General features: G+C 37.2%; 2 protein-coding genes across 2 annotated transcripts; both read left to right on the top strand.

Moving 5' to 3' along the window:
* The first annotated feature begins 39 nt into the window (after nucleotides 1-39).
* eif4a1b (eukaryotic translation initiation factor 4A1B) lies at nucleotides 40-12,041 on the top strand. The gene is made up of 11 exons (XM_016291683.1): nucleotides 40-77; nucleotides 832-880; nucleotides 1,546-1,678; nucleotides 2,475-2,614; nucleotides 3,348-3,516; nucleotides 4,139-4,248; nucleotides 9,506-9,649; nucleotides 9,845-9,982; nucleotides 10,512-10,601; nucleotides 10,924-11,003; nucleotides 11,097-12,041. Exons 1-11 carry the CDS (start codon nucleotides 55-57, stop codon nucleotides 11,239-11,241), a joined length of 1,221 nt encoding a protein of 406 aa, XP_016147169.1. The 5' UTR covers nucleotides 40-54; the 3' UTR covers nucleotides 11,242-12,041.
* A 4,745-nt stretch (nucleotides 12,042-16,786) lies between these two features.
* On the top strand, nucleotides 16,787-18,279 carry sox19a (SRY-box transcription factor 19a). The gene is made up of 2 exons (XM_016291732.1): nucleotides 16,787-17,691; nucleotides 17,796-18,279. The coding sequence occupies exons 1-2, from the start codon at nucleotides 17,048-17,050 to the stop codon at nucleotides 18,040-18,042; spliced, it is 891 nt and encodes a 296-aa protein (XP_016147218.1). The 5' UTR covers nucleotides 16,787-17,047; the 3' UTR covers nucleotides 18,043-18,279.
* The last annotated feature ends 5,213 nt before the right edge of the window (nucleotides 18,280-23,492 follow it).

Genomic DNA, 23,492 nt, shown 5'->3' on the forward strand with positions numbered 1-23,492 from the left:
AACCCGTGTTAAACTATATAAAACATTTTCGCGGTGTGCTCGCCCTTCGTGATAATGTCGGCAGAATATGAAGGGAGGTAGGGCAGACGGAATTTAACGATCTTGTTTATGAATTAGAAATCATATGCATACATGTTGTCAGTCGATATAGTAATCCCGCTTCTAAATGCTGTTGGAAGTAGCTTGTGGTTGCTGATCTTGAATGTCGCAAATGAGTTGTAAAAGCCCACTGGCGTTAGCATATGAGCGCTTAGCAGACGGGCCTGCTCGAGGATATTGACGGTGAACGTTCAAGAGGCTCAAAATTATAGTTCAGATCGCGAACGATGTGTTGTTATATGAACTTAATGTGTTCAATCCAGTTGATTTAGACTGCTGGACACATAACCCATTAGTGGCCCCGAGTAAAGCCTGTTTTTCTTCCATTCATTCTTTTTGCACACAGTTAAAACTGTTCTGCTGATTTTCTCTATTAAATGCATTTTCTGTTTAAAACTGTATATGGAAACTGATTTACAGTTACTCATTTAATGTCATTGCCTTAATGGTAGATGAAATCTGTTTTGTTTTCTTATTTGACATACAGTCATAATATATGACATATTTATAGAATATTAGTGCATAACGTCTATATATAAATAAACACACAAAGAATATTAGTGTATAATGTTCTTATTTATTCCTGTAATATGTTACACTGCCCTGTTTACCTTACAGTGCTGATTTGCTGTTATTGCAGCATAGTTTCCATTGATAGATCAATACAATATTTATCTGTCTGTCATGAATAACTGTATGGTGCTAATGTGTATGGTGCTAATTCTTTTGCAGACCTAGAGACAATGGCCCCGAGGGCATGGAGCCAGATGGAGTCATTGAAGTGAGTTCATAACAATTTTTCGCAATTAACTATTTTACATAAACACTATATATATTTTCCCTGCATGTCTCTCCTGGCACAGCTGTGAGAAGTGGGTTGACACTGAATGTGCTGTCAGTTGCTTACACTGTCTTTTCCTCACTGTGGGGGTCAGCGTTTCCCCCTTTTTTTTTTTTTTGAAAAACTGCCAACCTGTTATCCTTTATGCATTATGCATTGAGTGACAAATAGCAAATCCTTTCTTTTCAGAGCGAGATGGAGTAAAGATTAGCTTGTCCGTGCCAGACCTAGAGACAATGGCCCCGAGGGCATGGAGCCAGATGGAGTCATTGAAGTGAGTTCATAACAATTTTTCGCAATTAACTATTTTACATAAACACTATATATATTTTCCCTGCATGTCTCTCCTGGCACAGCTGTGAGAAGTGGGTTGGCACTGAATGTGCTGTCAGTTGCTTACACTGTCTTTTCCTCACTGTGGGGGTCAGCGTTTCCCCCTTTTTTTTTTTTTTGAAAAACTGCCAACCTGTTATCCTTTATGCATATGCATTGAGTGACAAATAGCAAATCCTTTCTTTTCAGAGCGAGATGGAGTAAAGATTAGCTTGTCCGTGGTCTTCTGTATCTTAATCATCATCTAATTACTCTTTTCCCTGTAATTGCAGAGTAACTGGCATGAGATCGTGGACAGCTTTGATGACATGAACCTGCGTGAGACTCTTCTCAGGGGAATCTATGCTTATGGTTTTGAGAAGCCCTCTGCCATCCAGCAAAGGGCTATTCTCCCTTGTATCAAGGGTAAGATACCTTTAAGTATACATATATATATATATATATAAGATTGTAATTAAAACTATTTACTGAAGCATTCCATATTTATCGGATGCTCTATTATATGTTCACCTTCTATGAATGAGCTTTTGGGCACATAATACAACTCACAAGTATTGCACACTGGACACGTCACATTCAGTTGAAGATGACAGTCCAAAGCAGTTCATCTGTTCACCAAACAGGCAAAAGTTCACTTCAAAAATGAACAAAGTTGCGTTGATGAGTTTGAAGTTCAGTGTTAGGGGAAAAAAGACGGAAAGAGAAAGTGTGATCTGTATTACAGCTCTCTATATGAAGCATATAGCCATTCAAGCTACAGAAACACAAACGACAATGTTATTATGTGCATTAACAATGATTCGGAAGAAGTATAATGTAGTTTAATGGAAAGCTATGGGATTTTGAACTGCCTCTAGAGTCATAGCTGGGTGCCGCGGGACAGGCAATGCGTGGCACCACTGGAGTACATACACTTCTAGAAAATAGATTTAAAGACTGGCTCAACAGGGCTATGTGCTTTTTGTCCGTTGTGAGACCCCCCCCCTTTAACAGGCAATGCGTGGCACCACTGGAGTACATACACTTCTAGAAAATAGATAATAGATTTAAAGACTGGCTCAACAGGGCTATGTGCTTTTTGTCCGTTGTGAGACCCCCCCCCTTTAGGCTGCCATTGCCCATCTTTGCATGCTTGAAGAAGAACACCCTGTTTCTATCAGTTAGAGCTCATTATCTGGCCTTTTGTTTTTCCCCACACTAGGATATGATGTCATTGCACAGGCTCAGTCGGGCACGGGCAAGACTGCCACCTTTGCCATCTCTATCCTGCAGCAGATTGACATAGAGCTAAAAGGTTCTCAGGCCTTGGTTCTGGCACCCACCCGTGAATTGGCTCAGCAGGTTAGTGCTGTCTCTGTGCTCACTGCTTTTGGGTAGGACTGTATGACTATGTTTTGGGTATGGGAGAGATTTCAGTTATGTTTGTGAGTAAATACATTATTATAAAAATGGAAGTGCTTACTTGGAAATGTAAAGCTAGTATGTAGTATTGTGTAAAGTAATACTTTTTTTTTTTTAAAACAGCGATAAGTAGCACTTACATGCAATAGGCTGTGGATAGAGGCACACTTGCCATCAATGCAAGTACAGACCTTCGTGCTTTTTGTCATAGAAATGTTTTAAAGGTTACATTACACTTGATTTTCTTTGTCCATACAGATCCAGAAAGTGATTCTGGCTCTTGGAGACTATATGGGTGCGACGTGCCATGCCTGCATCGGTGGGACCAATGTGCGCAATGAGGTCCAAAACAGCAGGTTAGTGCTGTCTCTGTGCTCACTGCTTTTGGGTAGGACTGTATGACTATGTTTTGGGTATGGGAGAGATTTCAGTTTGTGAGTAAATACATTATTATAAAAATGGAAGTGCTTACTTGGAAATGTAAAGCTAGTATGTAGTATTGTGTAAAGTAATACATTTTTTTTTTTTTTTTAAACAGCGATAAGTAGCACTTACATGCAATAGGCTGTGGATAGAGGCACACTTGCCATCAATGCAAGTACAGACCTTCGTGCTTTTTGTCATAGAAATGTTTTAAAGGTTACATTACACTTGATTTTCTTTGTCCATACAGATCCAGAAAGTGATTCTGGCTCTTGGAGACTATATGGGTGCGACGTGCCATGCCTGCATCGGTGGGACCAATGTGCGCAATGAGGTCCAAAAGCTGCAGGCAGAGGCACCGCATATTGTAGTTGGAACCCCAGGTCGCGTCTACGACATGCTTAATCGAAAGTTCCTCTGTGAGTACTCGGTATTGTGAGAGATCTAGTGCTGGGGCTGGATTCACAAAAAAGTTCTAAGAATAATTTATTTTATAACTTAACCGTAGAGTTAAGATTATTTTGTATTTCCAAAAATATTTCTTAAACATTTTCTTATCTTTTTTTTTTTGTTGCTCAAAATTCCTGAAAAGAATGTTCCTAAAAATCCTCTTAAAGTTATTATAACCTCCAACTTGTCTTAAAAGCTAGGATGTTTAATTGAACTGTGTTGTTTGAAATATAGGTCAATAATGTAATGCTTAATATTTTTATACCTAGTGTTTTATTAATGTGAACGATGATCTGTCATGATTATGCATGACTTGACTTTTTGCTGAGTTTGGAATTCAGTAACTACTAAGAAAAATTTATTTAAGTATAAAAATGACTCAAATAGGGGCCTCATTTTTAATTTGATAATTACATTACGTCATTTTATAATGTATAATTGTATTATTTTTTTCCTAAAAAATTTTCCTAGAATTTTTGAAGAATTTCACTTAAATTTATCTTGTGAATCCAGACCCTGTTTATTTATTTTATTGCATGTTATTTCTGTGTTATGTCATTTACTCTATATTTTTGTTCACCCCTCTTCCAGCTTCTAAGTACATTAAAATGTTTGTGCTGGATGAAGCGGATGAGATGCTGAGTCGTGGTTTCAAGGACCAGATCTACGAGATTTTCCAGAAACTCACTACTAGCATACAGGTTAGGATGTGAAACCGACTGTATTTCCTGTATGGGCTGTTACCAGGCTGAATATTTCCAAGCTTAATTGCATTAGTGTATATTTGGGTTGGGAATCGAAAATCGATTCTGATTCCAGAATCAGATACTTAAGGTCAGGAATCGGATACTTGTTGTCAAATTAAAATGTCGATTCCGCCTATCGATTCCTATGCACTTTTTTTTTTTTTCTTCATCTGTGAGGACCGGACCTAGCGATCTGCCAGGACCTTGCTCGCTAATCTAAGCGCTCCAAAGTTTGGCTACATTTGCGATCAGAAGCCAAAAACGCTAAGTATAATATCTGTGACTGTGATAGCTAAACATGTTGCAAGAGAGGTGTCACCACCAACATGACAATGCACTTTAATTTAATAGATTGTTAAAGATCGCGAACACGATTCAAACACCGACGGGTAATGGGGCAGCACATGCAAAGCATGCAATGACTGTGGCAACTAACATTTGAAAGGATACTATGACAAAGTTATTGCTTTCCTTATTCAAACTGATTTTTTTCTCATGAATATATGGTTGACCTGAAGAATGAAAGTTATAACATACACTTGGAAAATTCCTGCTTCACTGCTCACTGTTTATCGACACTAGGGGTGTGTCAATACACTTAGCTCACGAGATGAGACAAAATACAGAAACTTGGTTCACTAGAACGAGACAATATTTTAATACTATTTTTAAGAAATTTTCAATAACAAAATATTTGTCTTTTAATTACAAAAAGTAAAACAATGCAGTTGTATTTTGAAATATTTTAACTAATCTAGGGCTGTAACTAATGATTATTTTGGTAATCAAGTAATCTATGGATTATTTTGACAATTGAGTAATAATATTTTTTTGTAACACAAATAGACCTAAGTGAAAACCAGGCTTTGATATGTCTATTAATGTATAAACTAACGATGAGGCAATAATAATTGGTTCAAATAAAGTATCAAAACCAAGTAATTACATGGTTTTATTGAACAACACTGTTAAAACACAATGCAATATGCCTATACATAATATGAACATAACCAACTTATGGGATAGTTCACCCAAAAATTAAAAAATTAAAATTATCTGCTTACCCCCAGGGCATCCAAGATGTACAGGTGCATCTCAATAAATTAGAATGTCGTGGAAAAGTTGAAAAGTTCATGTAATTCAACTCAAATTGTGAAACTCGTGTATTAAATAAATTCAATGCACACAGACTGAAGTAGTTTAAGTCTTTGGTTCTTTTAATTGTGATGATTTTGGCTCACATTTAACAAAAACCCACCAATTAACTATCTCAACAAATTAGAATATGGTGACATGCCAATCAGCTAATCAACTCAAAACACCTGCAAAGGTTTCCTAAGCCTTCAAAATGGTCTCTCAGTTTGGTTCACTAGGCTACACAATCATGGGGAAGACTGCTGATCTGACAGTTGTCCAGAAGACAATCATTGACACCCTTCACAAGGAGGGTAAGCCACAAACATTCATTGCCAAAGAAGCTGGCTGTTCACAGAGTGCTGTATCCAAGCATGTGCATGTTATTTCTGTGTTATGTCATTTACTCTATATTTTTGTTCACCCCTCTTCCAGCTTCTAAGTACATTAAAATGTTTGTGCTGGATGAAGCGGATGAGATGCTGAGTCGTGGTTTCAAGGACCAGATCTACGAGATTTTCCAGAAACTCACTACTAGCATACAGGTTAGGATGTGAAACCGACTGTATTTCCTGTATGGGCTGTTACCAGGCTGAATATTTCCAAGCTTAATTGCATTAGTGTATATTTGGGTTGGGAATCGAAAATCGATTCTGATTCCAGAATCAGATACTTAAGGTCAGGAATCGGATACTTGTTGTCAAATTAAAATGTCGATTCCGCCTATCGATTCCTATGCACTTTTTTTTTTTTTCTTCATCTGTGAGGACCGGACCTAGCGATCTGCCAGGACCTTGCTCGCTAATCTAAGCGCTCCAAAGTTTGGCTACATTTGCGATCAGAAGCCAAAAACGCTAAGTATAATATCTGTGACTGTGATAGCTAAACATGTTGCAAGAGAGGTGTCACCACCAACATGACAATGCACTTTAATTTAATAGATTGTTAAAGATCGCGAACACGATTCAAACACCGACGGGTAATGGGGCAGCACATGCAAAGCATGCAATGACTGTGGCAACTAACATTTGAAAGGATACTATGACAAAGTTATTGCTTTCCTTATTCAAACTGATTTTTTTCTCATGAATATATGGTTGACCTGAAGAATGAAAGTTATAACATACACTTGGAAAATTCCTGCTTCACTGCTCACTGTTTATCGACACTAGGGGTGTGTCAATACACTTAGCTCACGAGATGAGACAAAATACAGAAACTTGGTTCACTAGAACGAGACAATATTTTAATACTATTTTTAAGAAATTTTCAATAACAAAATATTTGTCTTTTAATTACAAAAAGTAAAACAATGCAGTTGTATTTTGAAATATTTTAACTAATCTAGGGCTGTAACTAATGATTATTTTGGTAATCAAGTAATCTATGGATTATTTTGACAATTGAGTAATGATATTTTTTTGTAACACAAATAGACCTAAGTGAAAACCAGGCTTTGATATGTCTATTAATGTATAAACTAACAATGAGGCAATAATAATTGGTTCAAATAAAGTATCAAAACCAAGTAATTACATGGTTTTATTGAACAACACTGTTAAAACACAATGCAATATGCCTATACATAATATGAACATAACCAACTTATGGGATAGTTCACCCAAAAATTAAAATTTGATGTTTATCTGCTTACCCCCAGGGCATCCAAGATGTACAGGTGCATCTCAATAAATTAGAATGTCGTGGAAAAGTTCATTTATTTCAGTAATTCAACTCAAATTGTGAAACTCGTGTATTAAATAAATTCAATGCACACAGACTGAAGTAGTTTAAGTCTTTGGTTCTTTTAATTGTGATGATTTTGGCTCACATTTAACAAAAACCCACCAATTCACTATCTCAACAAATTAGAATATGGTGACATGCCAATCAGCTAATCAACTCAAAACACCTGCAAAGGTTTCCTGAGCCTTCAAAATGGCCTCTCAGTTTGGTTCACTAGGCTACACAAGCATGGGGAAGACTGCTGATCTGACAGTTGTCCACAAGACAATCATTGACACCCTTCACAAGGAGCCACAAACATTCATCGGCTGGATATCAACACACTCATTAGGGCTGCACGATAAATATCGCACGATATTTAATGTGCATCTCATCAGTAAAGCCGGTTCTGTAATTAGCGGTAAATCTCTACACGTGTGTGCTTTCACGTGGAGCAGCATTAGCTACACAGAGCCGTTGTTCACAGACAAGCTGCGCAAAACATGCGCAAAATATGATTGTGGTTTTGCGCAGCTTGTCTGTGAACAACGGCTCTGTGTAGTTAATGCTGCACCACGTGAAAGCACGGTGATTAAACAATGTTTAAATCCATTTCATTTTAATATTTGGCCACATGCAAACTCAGAAACCTTTATTTTGAAATCGCGATGTACAATAAATGGCATATTTTGAAATATGTATTTTCTTGTGTTGGCAAAGGTTTATAAATGATTTACGTTACAAATCTAGTGAGATAATGCACACTGGTTTTCCAGATGAAATTACCGGTAAGTTACCATTAAGAGATCATGTGTGAACAGGACCTTTTCAAAAATCACGGTAAATTTGTTCTGGCAATCATAACGTTTTCATGGAGATAACATGATAACTCTGAGCTGTTTACAAAGCTCTGCTGCTTTTTAATTAGTTTTTCTATGTAAATATGCGCTAGGTGGGCATCTTTGAACATTGCGCCTTGCAGCTTTTTCAATGTGTCGCACTTCTCAATTCATCAGTGTTTATAAGAGCAAAATTCATTATACGACTCGTGTTTATAAGAGCAAAAAATTCTGATTGGCTAGTTTGGTTGAGTGAAAACTGTGCTCCTCTCATACCACTGGTAGGCTCGAAAGTGATATCAACAAGTTTTTTTAAATGTAAAATTTTTCCACAGCACAACAGAGATCCGGCACGGTGCCGGAGAACTTTAAGCCCTGAGTATCATAGTGATCGTAATAGTGACGTGACGTGTGGCCAATTATGGTTACCCATACTTGGAATTAGTGGAACATTTATCCCATCCAAAGTGCACACACACAGCAGTGAACACACACACGGAGCAGTGGGCAGCCATTTATGCTGCGGCGCCCGGGGAGCAGTTGGGGGTTCGATGCCTTGCTCAAGGGCACCTCAGTCATGGTATTGAAGGTGGAAGAGGGTGCTGTACATTCACTCCCCCTACCAACAATCCCTGCCGGTACGAGACTCGAACCCGCAACCTTTGGGTTACGAGTCCGAGTCTCTAACCATTAGGCCAGGACTTCCCCTCATTATTATTTCTGTGTTACAAACATTCAAATCACAGAAGTACTGGGACAAAAGTTTATAGTTCAGATATAAACTCTGATGTGTACGGTAGCGATTAAAATAGAGTAAATGTCTTTTTGAAAGTAATTTGACACTTCAAATGAAGATTTATCGATTACATTGTTACGCCAGTAGGTGGCGAAAAGGAGCTGTTAAAATGTATTTGTCTTTAAATCATACAAGAGATTCGGTCAAGAATGCTGATTCATCCAGTAATGAAACAAGTACATATTGAGTGAGTCATTTAATTTATGTTTTTTCTTCAGAATCATGAGAGAACCACAACTTCCATTGGGGGGAAAAAATCTATTTATCCAGAATCATGCAGTTCTAATTTTGCACACAAACAGCTCTTAAACAGTTTTTATGTAGCCTGTTGATTTTTGTTCATGGTATTCAGCTCCAATAAATGGTTTGCAAAAAAGAGACACAGGATAAATGTTTGATATCATTATTTATTCACATTGGAATCGAAACTGGGAATCGAAAAGAATCGGAATCGATAAGCGGAATCGGAATTGATCAAATTCAAACGATACCCAACCCTAGTGTATATGTGAATATGCTTTTGCCAAAGCAGCAACAAGTACAAACAAACACAAATGGCAATGAAATCTGGATTTTTGTTGCTTCTGTTGAGTCCACATCAGTTCCATTAATACCAGTAGCTTTTTAGGAGACCCAGCTTTGTTTAAGGGGTCATATCATGTGCTTGTTTATGAATGTGAGTAGGCCTCAGCATGTTGTTGTGCCATCTGTCCTCCAGGTGGTACTGCTGTCAGCCACCATGCCTGTGGAGGTGCTGGATGTCACTACCAAGTTTATGCGAGAACCAGTGCGTATCCTGGTGAAGAAAGAGGAGCTCACCCTTGAGGGTATTCGTCAGTTCTACATCAATGTTGAAAAAGAGGTACAGTGCTAACAACTGTCTGATCTTGGGGTACTTTTATGCAAAGCCATAATAGCAGAAATGCATGAATTACATACATGAACACACCAGAATTTATCAGGGTTTTTAAATGGACACGTTGAGTGTTCATATGCATTGATTTTGACTAATGGCTGTTAACAGGTCATCGTGTTGGTGTGTATGTGTTTTTGTCAGGAATGGAAGCTGGACACTCTCTGTGATCTCTACGAGACTCTGACCATCACTCAGGCAGTGATCTTCATTAACACACGCCGGAAAGTAGACTGGCTCACAGAGAAGATGCATGCCAGGGACTTCACTGTCTCAGCTCTGGTAAATACTAAAAGTGCCACACTGCAACTATAACTGGAACCAGTATTGTTGGGATCACTTTCAGAGAGATATACATATATATAAAACAATCCAAATCAACAATCAAAAAATAAAACGAAGATTGTTGGTAGCTAAACTGTTTTGGTTCCCACTGACTTCCATCGTACAAACAAAAAATACAGTGGAGGTCAAGGGGAACCGAAACTGTTTGGTTATCAACATTCTTCAAAATATCATATTTTGTCTTCCACAGAAGAAAGTGTGTTCTGCAGAACAGGCATATAATGCATAACAGGTTTGAAACGACATGACAAATGAGTAAAAGACTATTTTCATTTTTGGGTGAATTCTCTCTTTAAATGTATTCATTTATTTATTTAACTTTTGCGCTGTGCGTTGATGCTGTGCATTTTTGTATTCATTCTACACACTGATGGTCTGATATGTGCTCCTATATATAATTTTCTGTCTAATGAATACTTTAAATGTAATGTATTATATATAGTATGGTGTGTGTTATTTTTGTAAGCATGGAGACATGGACCAAAAGGACCGTGACCTGATTATGAGGGAGTTTCGCTCTGGTTCTAGCCGTGTCCTTATTACCACAGATCTGCTGGTGAGCAAATACATCAGTGCGTGTTCTCCTAATGGAATGAATTCTATTAAAATCGGGTTCATATAGCAGATGAGGTTGCCAGACTTCCCTGACTCCTTAGTACCCTCTAGTGCTTTGGGGTAATTATAGTATCTGGTATAAAAATAGTGTGTATCCTGCTATGGATGGCTCATTCTGTCCTTCCCCATAGCTTTATCAAGCTACACACATGTATATGTTAAAAATCAATGCTAGCAATTTTAAGTTATAGTACGTGAGCTTTGATATTGGAATTGAAAAACACTGGGAATAAAAAAGAAAATGTCTTTTATCTCATTCACAGGCCAGAGGTATTGATGTCCAGCAGGTGTCTTTGGTGATCAACTATGACTTGCCAACCAACCGTGAGAATTACATTCATAGGTTTGTGTTTGGTACACCATTCTAACCTTGAGCTTGACTTAAGCAAATTAATTATTTTCAATGACACATTTGCGTCTTCTTTTATACTCTTAGGATTGGTAGAGGAGGCCGTTTTGGCAGGAAAGGTGTAGCCATCAACATGGTGACCGAAGATGACAAGCGTACTCTGCGGGACATCGAGACCTTCTACAACACTACTGTAGAAGAGATGCCCATGAATGTGGCTGACTTGATCTAGAGATTTATTTGACCTGATCTAGAGACACCCCCTTCTCCCCATCTCTACAATCTCGCTCTTTATTTTCTAGTTTTAAGCACTTCTGAATGGAGCAGGGAACGTGCAACTCCCTGCACTTCCACAGTTGCAATTTCATTTTCCCCAAAACTGATCAAATTTTATAAATCTCAAATGCTGAATTTACATCACTTTATCTCCATCAACGTTCATAATAAACATTGAAATATGGGCTCAACCATCTTCTCTTATGGAGAAGAGTAGCATGTTTTGTCATTCTCTCGATTAGTCAATCTGGGCTCGTTTTTTTATTTTTATTTTAGCAGGGAATCATCAGATTTTTTTGGAGGGCTAATTGGATTACAGTTACTGGTTTCCAGCTTCTGTGCATTGACATGTTTCTTTGAGCACACCTCATGTTGCTGATGTATTTGGGCCATGTGGTAAAAGTGTGCTATCTTTTAATCCAACATAAAAAGCATTGGATTTGATTAATTTTTTTTCAGATCAAACTACTCGTTGCTGTACTGTTTGCTGTAAAACTGTGCCAGATCTATTTAGTCACCCATATACAGTATATGATGTAAGATGTCTGAGTATTGCGGGCTTCCTGAATTGAGATATTTGGAAGTCCTTACACGGATGAATTTTGACTGAAGGTGGTACAAAAAAAGTGATGGAGAGAAAAAAAATCATATTGCAACTTTTTTCTCTTTTTTTGACATTTAAGTTGTTTTGCAAGTGTATTTTGTTTTTTGGAGAGGGGGTAAATTTCAATAAAGCTACAGCCTAACTCGTCAAAATGTTTCCTTTTCCTTGTTAAATGGTTTGGAAGTATGGTTATACTGATTGCCTTTTTTCCTTTTGCAGGTTCAAGTTGTTAATGATTAAATATTAGTTGCATGATAACGCAAATATAATTTTTTTCATTTTTTGGGGGTGCTAATGTAATGAATCTACATTGAAATATGTTTAATTTACAGTCATATTTTAATCAACCCCTAAACCTTTAGTTATTCTATCCAGCTTTAAAAAACATTTAAAGGATTTGAGGTTAAAGAACTACATGAATGTTTGTTTATTAATACATTTACCAGCAGGATCTGCCATAATCTCTTATTGCATGTGAACTTTTAATTCACTGAAAATTGCTAATTTTTTTTAACCTAAGGAATAGGTGTAGAAAAAAGTTATTTATTGTAAAACAATACTGTAATGCCATTGTTCAACACTGGAGGGAGGCTCCACACAGCAGATCTGAACCTTTAGAATGCAAGAACAAACAAACTGCAGTAGACGGATAGACCAGAGCTGGTTCTGAACTATAAGGATCAATAGAAATTCAATCCAAAACTATTAGAAATTCAGAGGTCCTGAATTTGTTATAAACTTCAATAACAAATCTGTAAAAAAAAAAAAAAAGTGTTTTGCCTATTACCAGACAATGTAGCACATGCATATGCATGAAGGCATATACAAGATGTTTGTTGCAAATTAACTAAAAAATAGCTTATGGCACATTGGAAGGGTTTGCTAGTAATTAGGAATTGCACTGCTTTGCAAATCAGCCGTAAACTTTGAACTGAATCGCTCTCCTCTTCATCACCTTCATCCCCATCGCTTTTCCACAGCACCTTACCATCCCCAATGGCTGCGCTGCAGTTTCTCGCACAGCGTAGGTGGCCTCGCCGCCTCCCCACCCCCCTTCCGTGGCCATAGTGTTTGTGGGGCATGGTGATTTTGCAAGTGGGAGGCTCGTAAAGGCCTGGCTGGACAACCGGGCAGTGTGATGGATGGAGGGAAGGCCGCAGACTCCATTTACATGAGAACAGAAGCCGGAGAGCGGCTGAATAGAAGGGCTTTCAATCTGCTTGTCATTGAAAAAGCTTAAGAACTTTCTCCAGCGACTAACCAACCCCCCTGCTCCTCCGCTCTCTCTCCCTCTTACTTTCTTCTTTCTTCTCGACCCCCTTTTTCCCCCCTCGCTGTCTCTCATGCTTTTCTTCCACCACCGTCCTCCTCCCCTCCCTCTGTCCATCGCTCTTTCTTTTCGCTCGAAGCCCCCCTCCCTACTTCATTTTTTTCCTCTCTCTTTTATCTCCGACCATCCAATCTGTCATTCTGGATCTCTGCGTCTCTCGCATGTATGATGCTTGGCTTCTTTCAGGCTTCCTCTGGACTCTCCGGCTCTCTCGCGAGGCCCCCACTTAAATTTTGATTTGATTGTCGACACAACACCAGGAGACATCAATGTGTTTCCTCTCTTTATTCTCCTGCTCTTGCTTATAATGAGACTGATCCCATACATGAGAATGACTCATGGACAATAGCTCCGGCACACTCCATATTCAGCCTCCACATAAAGTAAGGTTAATTGTATAATAAGTGTGTGACAATGACCTGCGACAATGGCTCGAGTCAATATTGACGCCGTACAGTGGGGTTTTGCAGCATCAGGCCGTGAGCCAGAAGAAAACGGCAGCTCACGTGTCAAGCGTGGGATTTTTTTACATTCCTGCTCTGGTTTGAGGTAATACCACTTGTTGCTCTTCTATGGAATAGAAATTGGTGTGGTAAAATGGGCCATAGGTTTCAGTCACTCAATGTGTCTCAAAGCCAGAGAAAACATACTAATCCAATAGAAGACTCTGGCTTTACAAACCACTGTCTAACACTGAGACCATGCATGGCTACTGCTGGTTAAAATCGCCACGTTTTACACCTTACAAATTAGCTTTGCACAATTATATTCTTTCAGTATCCTTAAAATTGTTACAACAACGACACTTGTAGAGCACATCAAATTGTTATTCAGACTTCTATTTTATGATGATGCTCCATTAGCAGAATCAATGTCATAGAAGAATAACTTTGGTTCCCCCAAAAACAACTTAAAATAACTTTTTTCTTAGTGTAAAGAAAATCTAAAGAGCTATACTTTACTACACTAAACTTTATTTCACCATAAACAACTTTATGTTCCATGGATGTTAAAGGTTCTCCATGGAACCATCAATGCCAATGAAGAACTTTTATTTTTAAGAGATGTGTTGTCAATGATTAGACTGGAGAAACTAAAACAAAAGAGAGGAGAATAGGGTACGGAAACGCCTTCTCCTGTTCTTGGAGTGCTGAGGATCTGATCAGTTTTATTTACTGATGAAAAAATAATGCTTAATTCAAAAGGGGGTTTCCACAAACAATTATTATGCATGTTGTCAATGATTAGATAGAAGAAAAAACAAAAAAGAGATGAATAAGTACAGCAAGTTCTCCTTATCCTATTCTAAGAATGCTGAGGATCGGATGAATTTGTTCACTGATGAAAATGTAATGCCATCTACGCATTAAAATAAAGGAGGGTTTCGCAGTGATGCCCACAGAACAACCATTTATGGTTTCCCAAAGAACAATTCTTAAAAGAACATTTTAATAATCTAAAGAGCCGTTTTCCCTTTTCCTTTGCATTGGAATGGATGTTAACGTTTTTTGTGGAACTCAAGATGCCAATAAAGAGTGTACTGCAGATTAATAGTAAACTAGCAACTTTTCTAAGTTATATTACAATGACCTAATGAAGTCATTTTTATAACAGCTTTTCTGAAGGCCTTATAGGAACGTTCAGATGATGTGTTAGTACAAGCTAAACTCAGAGGGGGGGGGGGGGGGGGTTCATTGTCACATATCTTACTGATGGTCAGTCGTAGTGGCTGTGTTTGGGGATGCAGGGCTCACAATAGAAGTGTGAAGTGATGCATAGAAACTAATGTGTATGGATGGCTGGGTGATAAGGAGCAACTACTCACACCTGCGGTCATTAGAGAAGACGACTCACTGGGGTAGAAGAGATCTAGCTAGAAGACATTCAGCTGCATCATGGAAGATAGCTAAGAGGGAAAAAAGAAAAAAAAACACCCATAAAGTTTTTCGACTCTACAAATAAAAAGTGTTTCGAACCTGAAAAATGTTCTTTATGTGATAACATCTAAATCCACTGGTTTTATTCCAAGTTTTTAGTTCCACGTTTTTAAAGGGGCAGTGCACAATTGCAACAAAACTTTTAAGTAAACTCTATAATTATTATGGGTATTATTATAAATATCATCACTAAATGTTTTCTTAATACATCAACAAAAATATTTTGTCTTTTATTTTCATCTTCTTTAATCATGAGGACACCAGCACTGCATTTCCAGCATTTCTTTGCATGCTGCTGGCAAATGTGCACGTCTCTCTCTTTCTTTTCAAAATTAGCATGAAATTAGCATATTAGAATGATTTCCGAAGGATCATGTGACACTGAAGACTGGAGTAATGATGCTTAAAAGTTCAGCTTTTCCATCACAGGAATACATTACACATTAGATGTTTTTTTGAAATTGTAGTAATATTTCACAATGTTACTGTTTTTACTGTATTTTGATCAAATAAATGCAGCCATGGAGAGCATATGAGACTTCTTTCAAAAAGCATAAGGAAAATATAATTATTCCAAACTTTTGACCCGTGTTGTACATATATACAGCAGAGTGAACATTCCTCATTAAAATGTTTTATTAATGTGTCCTTATGTATCAACTCTGTTATCGTCATAACTCCACTTACTAAAATGATGTAGAATTCCACAAAAAACTTGTTATTTTTATGTTATAATAACAACATCATCCTTTGAGAATGTGAATTCTTTAAATAGATGTAAATGTCTCCAGCATGTTTGTAATCACTTTTTTGTTGTATTTTGTGTTGTTGGTCAGTAGGGAACAATCTTAAATAAGACACTAATGTTACTAAAGCACACTGTAGTGTCATGACCTTCAACACAAAGCTAGTAATGGTTAAATCAACTACAAAACAGTCAATCCTGTTACTTTTTTAAATGTATTTTTCAAAAGCTATATAATCCAACGTATATTAAAACAATTAAATGTAGCTTTATATGGCACAGCACAAAATTTAAAGATATTTTGTCTTATAACATTTATAACAACTGTAAAAATCACCTATTAAAAATAAAGAAAAGGCATCCTTTTTTTGTTGTTGTTGCAATAAACCAAATAAAAATTATTGTCCAAAAGCTGCCTTTTCATCAGGTAACAAGTGTCTAAGTATAAATAGATGGTTTTGTTTTGGTCAGAAATTTAAAAACAAAAAAAATAGAGAGAGCGAGACTGAAAAAGAATGAGTATAAGCTATTCGTAACACACGTTTGTGTTCATTGCAGCTGTGGATAAAGATAAATGCATAGTAGTACACTTAAATGTGTATTTTCAGAAGAACAACTTATACTAACAAACTACATGCACTTGATTTTTTGAGAATTAACTATGGCCACTGTAAAAACATTGTAAAATCCGTTTAAAGAGTTGCAGGTGAAGACAGAAACTCTTCTCCCCAAAACCGAATCCTCCTCCTGCTCTTGGCCTCTCCACATTCACCGCACCCCTTCTTTAGTGATGCTAATGTGGAGAGAAAGAAAGCAGCTGGAGGCGGACAGTGATGAAATTCTATTATCACTCAAGCACTGAAAGAGTCGCTGGCAGGACGCACAGAGAGTTCAGCTCGGACCTGTTTCGCTTTTAAGGCAAACTAAGGTCACTTCAGAACTTGTTGATAGTCTTTAAGCGTTTACAAACACTTTGGCTGTAGTTACAATCAGTTCGCTCTCGTCTTTTGGACTTGTGTGTCCAGAGCGCAACGCGTAAACATTTACCTTCGCGGACACTGAAAGTCAGTGGATTTGATTTTAAGTTAGGCTAGTTAGTAGTTTACGGTGATACTTCAGTATCACCACTAACCTCTGTTGTCAGCCATGTACAGCATGCTGGAACACGACATGAAGTCCGCCGTGCCACCGACGCACCAAAGCGCGCAGGGAATGACCCAGCTGAACGGTGGACTGACGTACGGAGCCGCCAAACCGGCTGTCAACAACCAACAACAGAGTATCGATCCTATGGACAAAGTTAAGAGGCCCATGAACGCGTTCATGGTCTGGTCTCGGGGCCAGAGGCGCAAAATGGCACAGGAGAACCCCAAAATGCACAACTCTGAGATCAGCAAGCGCCTGGGCGCAGAGTGGAAGCTGCTGACGGACGCGGAGAAACGCCCGTTTATTGACGAGGCCAAGCGGCTCCGCGCACTGCACATGAAGGAATACCCAGATTACAAATACAAACCCCGACGCAAGACGAAACCCGTGCTGAAGAAGGACATCCCGGCTGCTAAGTATCCCCTATCAGCCGGCAACTTACTGGCGGCAGCCGCTGCTCAGGGATCAGGTGGAAGCCCGCGGATGGACAGCTATGGCTGGGGTCACACAGGTGGCTACACTGGCATGCAGACGGATGCTCTGGGCTACAGTCAGCAGCTGCACCGCTACGATCTGTCTGCCCTCCAGTATCCTTCTACAATGGCCACCGCTCAGACTTACATGAATGGTGCCAACTCCTACAAGTAAGTTTATAATTCTTCTTACAGTTAGATATTTGCATGTGCACTAAACGACATGCACGCTTAGTTTTGCACAGACTTTAAAAGTTTTCTTTTGTTTTCTCCAGCCCCATGTCCTACAGCAGCACTTCCCAGCAGCCCAGCCCGGTCATGTCCATGGTGAAACCAGACCAGGTGTCTCACTCTCCCACCGGAGCCCACAGCCACCAGCGGGGTCCTTTACAAGGAGACCTGAGGGACATGATTAGCATGTATATCCCTGGTGGAGACAGCACAGACAGTGGAGCACAGAGGGGCTATTCCAACATCCAACAGCATTACCTCACCGGTACAGCACCTCTCACTCACATCTGATCAGGAAACTGTTATTATATCTTCCTGTTTCGGGTCTGGAGGGCCACTGATGTCGGTAGTAGATGTGTGAACATTAACTTGATATGTAAAAAAGGATGAGGGTGTGTGGACACATGGCCGAACTGGAATCCCAAGGCAGCTGGACTTCTGGCCTTGTTGAAGTGCCTCAGATTATTGTGTGAAATGTGTGTCGCCCCTTTCTGTCACATTTTTTTTCTTTAAGGTCCATGTCTTTGTTTTCTGCATTATGTTTGATGATTATGGTGCAGTCAGGACCGGCTAATCGGGGGTGGAGGGGAGGGGAAGACTGGGGGGAGATGCCAAGGAAGAGTTTTGAAAGGGGGATGGGAGTTATAAACACTCACGCATATGACCGACGACAAATATAGTCCGCCGGACCCATAAATGCTATTGCAGGAAGCTGTGCAAAGAGAAGGAAGTCAATAACACTTTTCAAAAGCAGAACATCTTTTGAAAAGGGTGGAAATGACTTCCCGTCCTTTTTTTGGTCAAACTTAACAATTAAGTAAAAAATGCAATGCATACAGAATTAGTTAGAAATATAGGCTATTTTGTCATCATGAACATGTGCATTAAAATTACAATGATATTTTCTGTAGGCGTACTTAAAAAGTGTGTATGTGGTGTAAATTTCCGGAGATGAAAAAGAAAAAGGCATCATAATAATATGGACCCAAGTAGTTATGATTTTAATGAAGCAATTTTCAAAAACATTTAAAAACATTAATCAAGGTTAGTGTGGCTTGTTCTACGTACAGGAAGCCATTTTGTTGAAAAACAGAGACAGAAATGTCTCTTCTAACCTGTCAATAAAAGTCATTAATACAAGACATTTCGACCTTCTCACAACCTTCTCACATTTTGTTCATGTAATGAAGTAACCTTAAGAAAACATGTTGGAAATGTATGATATTTGTATTATATATATATATATATACACACACACACACACACACTAATGCTGTCAAATGATTAATCGTATCCAAAATAAAAGTTTTTGTTCACATAATATATGAGTGTGTACTGTGTTTATTTATTATGTATATCTAAATACAAACACATGCATGTTTATATTTAAGAAAATATGCTATGTTTATATATTAAATATATTTATCTATAATATAAAATATAATAATATAAATATATAAATGTATATACGTGTAAATATTTTCAAAATATATAATGTATGTGTGCGTATTTATATATACATAATAAATAAACACACTACACTGTCATATATTATGTAAATAAAAATGTATTTTGAATGCGATTAATCGCTTGACAGCACTAATACACACACACACACACACATTTTAAATATATATATATATAACATTGAAAAATATTTTGAAAACATTTTTAAAATCATTAAGTTCTCACTTATGGTGCAAAGAGAGTGTTTAAATACTTTACCAATACTTTAATGCTTCCCTTTGTTTATTTAATGTAGCCTATTATATGTTCCATATTGTGCAGATCCAGTAATAGCATGTCAAGTGTATAGTGGAAGAGATACATGAAGCCATGAAAAGCATCATCCACTCATTTAAGATTTGTTTTGCTATTAACATCTTATTTTCAGAATTAATCAGCTGGCAAACTCCAATACTGAGTGAGCTTTGTGTGTGTGTGTGTGTGTGCGCTGTGTGGGGGTTCAGTTGAAGGGGGAGACAGATTTTCTTGCTGAAAGCATAAAATCTCCTAGCAACAGAGGCTTCTACAGGTTGTTCCCAAAGCAACAGCAATCCCCCAAACTCAACCCCACACCCACCAGAGAGAGAAGAGAGGGGAAGGGGAAGAAACAGACTCCGCAATTTTTGTTCAACAACATTTAAATGTCTGTTGAAACTTTTCATACACACATATAACCCAATAAAGTTCACAAAGTCTCTCTCTTTCTCCATACATACATATCATTTCTCATGAACCATGAATACAGTCACACAATGTTTAGTCAAACTAAACAATACAGCGGTTCTGTACACACACACACAAAAATATAAACACAATAATTGAAAAAGATGGCTTAAATGTTTTTTGAATTTATTTTATGTCAGTTTCCACACTGTTCACAATCTGAGCAATATTGAGTCAAACCGGTAAGTTTTCAGTCATACCTCAAATATTACAAAATGTGCAGCAGTGCTGTTTTAGCATCAATGAGAAACTATTTCAGTTTTTATTAATTCATTTTATTTTTTCTTTTAGATTTTCAGTTAACATTTATTTTTGATTAAAAATGTTTTTGTAATGGTTTTAGTTTTAGTTATTTATAACCCTGATGTGCACAATACAAAAGTGATTTTACTCTACTAAGTGATATACTGTATATAACAGCATGATAAAGTTACCAGATAAAGTTAAACGTGTTTTTAACCAACAGGGGTATAAGTTTGGCTCTATATTCATGTTTATGACTCGACGGGGCACAGTTGCTATGCTCCAGTTCAGAGCTACAACAGAGAGCAGGACCAACTGCATACTTAACCACTGCTGTCTGCTTGAATGCCACCTACAACTTTATTATGCTCGACTTACATGCTCAACAAAACAAAAAAAAACAGGAAAGGAACAAGAGAGAAGTAGTGCAGGGTTGTCTGTGCATAAGTCAGATTGTAGGTGTGGTGCTTATTTCGTGGGAGAGAGATATAGAAAGCATTTGCCACCGAAGGATTGTGCAAGAAAAATGAACCGATGAGTGACAAAAAAACCTCAACTAGTAAGCAGAATATAGTCACAATCGTCTTAACTAACGTCACACAGCTTAACGCGAGTCACCAGAAACATGTAAATTATTTCAACTTTGCTTGAGCGTCAATCATCTCGGTTATAACGCAAGTACTGGTCTATTATCAGCTCAACTTCTGCCATTCCATGACGTTTGTAGAACTAAAAAAAAAAAAATCACATACAAAAATCTTAAAATAGATCAATACAAACTAAAATACACCACATATAACACAATGTTTCTTCTATTCTGTAAATGTGTAATATCTGGACTTTAACAGGTAGCGACGTTCTTCAGATATCATTAAATATCATCATTCCACATGCACAATATGGTACAAGATCTGATATTGTTAGATATTACATACTTTTTTATCAGTATCAGTTGATATGCTGTATTTAATTGTGCATGCTTATTTCCAGCTTTTACATTTAGACTACCTTTGCCATCATCTAATGCTCACTTAAAGTTAATCATTAAAGACTAATAAAATTAATAACACTATTAAATGCAATCTTTACCCAAATCTCAAAATTAATTTCCACTTATTTATACTGTAGATTATACTGTTGTAATGCCTAAATCCAAAACAGTGATTTTAGTTGTTAGTGTTTTTTTACTTCACTTAAGACAAAAATAGTATAAAACTTTAACATCTACCGTTTATCAGTTATCAGCTGTAACACAAAGAGAATAATCATCTTATTTGCATCCCTACTTATCATATCATTTCTTTAAAAGACAATAATTTCTTCACAAAAAAATGTAAAATTTCACTATGTTTAAATACTTCAAAGAAGTGTGTACAAACACCATAAAAGTCTATGAAAGGTCATATTGGCAGGTGATAAAGAGTTTAAGTTAGCTATGGGAGACACTGTCATATATTATGTAAATAAAAATGTATTTTGAATGCGATTAATCGCTTGACAGCACTAATACACACACACACACACATTTTAAATATATATATATATAACATTGTAACATATTTTTAAAAATTTTTTAATATCATTAAGTTCTCACTTATGGTGCAAAGAGAGTGTTTAAATACTTTACCAATACTTTAATGCTTCCCTTTGTTTATTTAATGTAGCCTATTATATGTTCCATATTGTGCAGATCCAGTAATAGCATGTCAAGTGTATAGTGGAAGAGATACATGAAGCCATGAAAAGCATCATCCACTCATTTAAGATTTGTTTTGCTATTAACATCTTATTTTCAGAATTAATCAGCTGGCAAAGTCCAATACTGAGTGAGCTTTGTGTGTGTGTGTGTGTGTGCGCGCTGTGTGGGGGTTCAGTTGAAGGGGGAGACAGATTTTCTTGCTGAAAGCATAAAATCTCCTAGCAACAGAGGCTTCTACAGGTTGTTCCCAAAGCAACAGCAATCCCCCAAACTCAACCCCACACCCACCAGAGAGAGAAGAGAGGGGAAGGGGAAGAAACAGACTCCGCAATTTTTGTTCAACAACATTTAAATGTCTGTTGAAACTTTTCATACACACATATAACCCAATAAAGTTCACAAAGTCTCTCTCTTTCTCCATACATACATATCATTTCTCATGTCATTTGTTTTTTTCATCTATTTTAAGTAAGCGCACAGGAGAAACAGAGGAGGAGAGTGTTAGTTTTGACATGCTGCACTGAACAGAAGTGGGATTACAACACTCAGATTGAAGTATTGATCCGCTGCAGCTGCTCTTGCATGGAGGCTGAAGAGAGAGGAAGAGAGGAAGACGGACACACAGCAATGCTATCTGATTTGGAGTGTTTTTCCACTTTACTCAAAATAGCTGGATGGCTGTTTCTTCACCTTGGAGCACTTTTGGCTATGTGGATGAAGAAACTAAACTTTTAAACATTTTCCACACTCTCAGTAGTTCATTAAAATTGTCTGCTGACAATGTTATGTGTGTATTTTCATACATAACAGGGGAATTCTGTCATTTTTTCTAAAAGTCATAAACATTTCAACAACAGCATCATCTGCCATGATGAAAATGAAGTGATGGAAATTACATTTTAAACATTGTTGAATTACAATGGCTGACTCCTTTGTCTTGCTAATAGTATTTTTATGCATCCCAATTACAATTTTACAATTACAATTTTATATATATATATATATATATATATATATACACATTCACACATACACATATGCATTTTGCAAATACAATCCTATTTCAAACTTTCTTTGCATACTTTATGATGTTTATGAAAAATTTATAATAACTTAAAAAAAAAAAAACTTTATTAGGGAATAGGGACACAATTGTTGATCATAATGGAAATCACACCACATCTGAGGGACAGTTATTATTGGTGTAGAAATGAATATAAACCACATTCATTTTTTAATGTATATATTTTGCTCATTGTTTAGGGCATAATAGATTTTAAACGTAATAATTAATATTTTAGGGTGATTTTTATATTTCAAGACTGAAAGTCTGGGTCTGGAACAATGGTAAAACAATAAAATGTATTTATGAAAAGCACATGAAATGCTGCAAAAATTAATGCTAAAGGTATGTGGCCAGTTCCAGTTTTTAATGCAAACTTCACATTCACACAGAAAACTTAAAGAAAACAAAGGAAAAGATTTAAAATCTGCTTATTATATATATATATATATATATATATATATATATATATATATATAAAAAATAAAAATAATCAATCTCTGACAG

Source organism: Sinocyclocheilus grahami, unplaced genomic scaffold, assembly GCF_001515645.1.
Source record: "Sinocyclocheilus grahami isolate Dianchi unplaced genomic scaffold, SAMN03320097.WGS_v1.1 scaffold275.1, whole genome shotgun sequence".
NCBI classification, from domain to species: domain Eukaryota; kingdom Metazoa; phylum Chordata; class Actinopteri; order Cypriniformes; family Cyprinidae; genus Sinocyclocheilus; species Sinocyclocheilus grahami.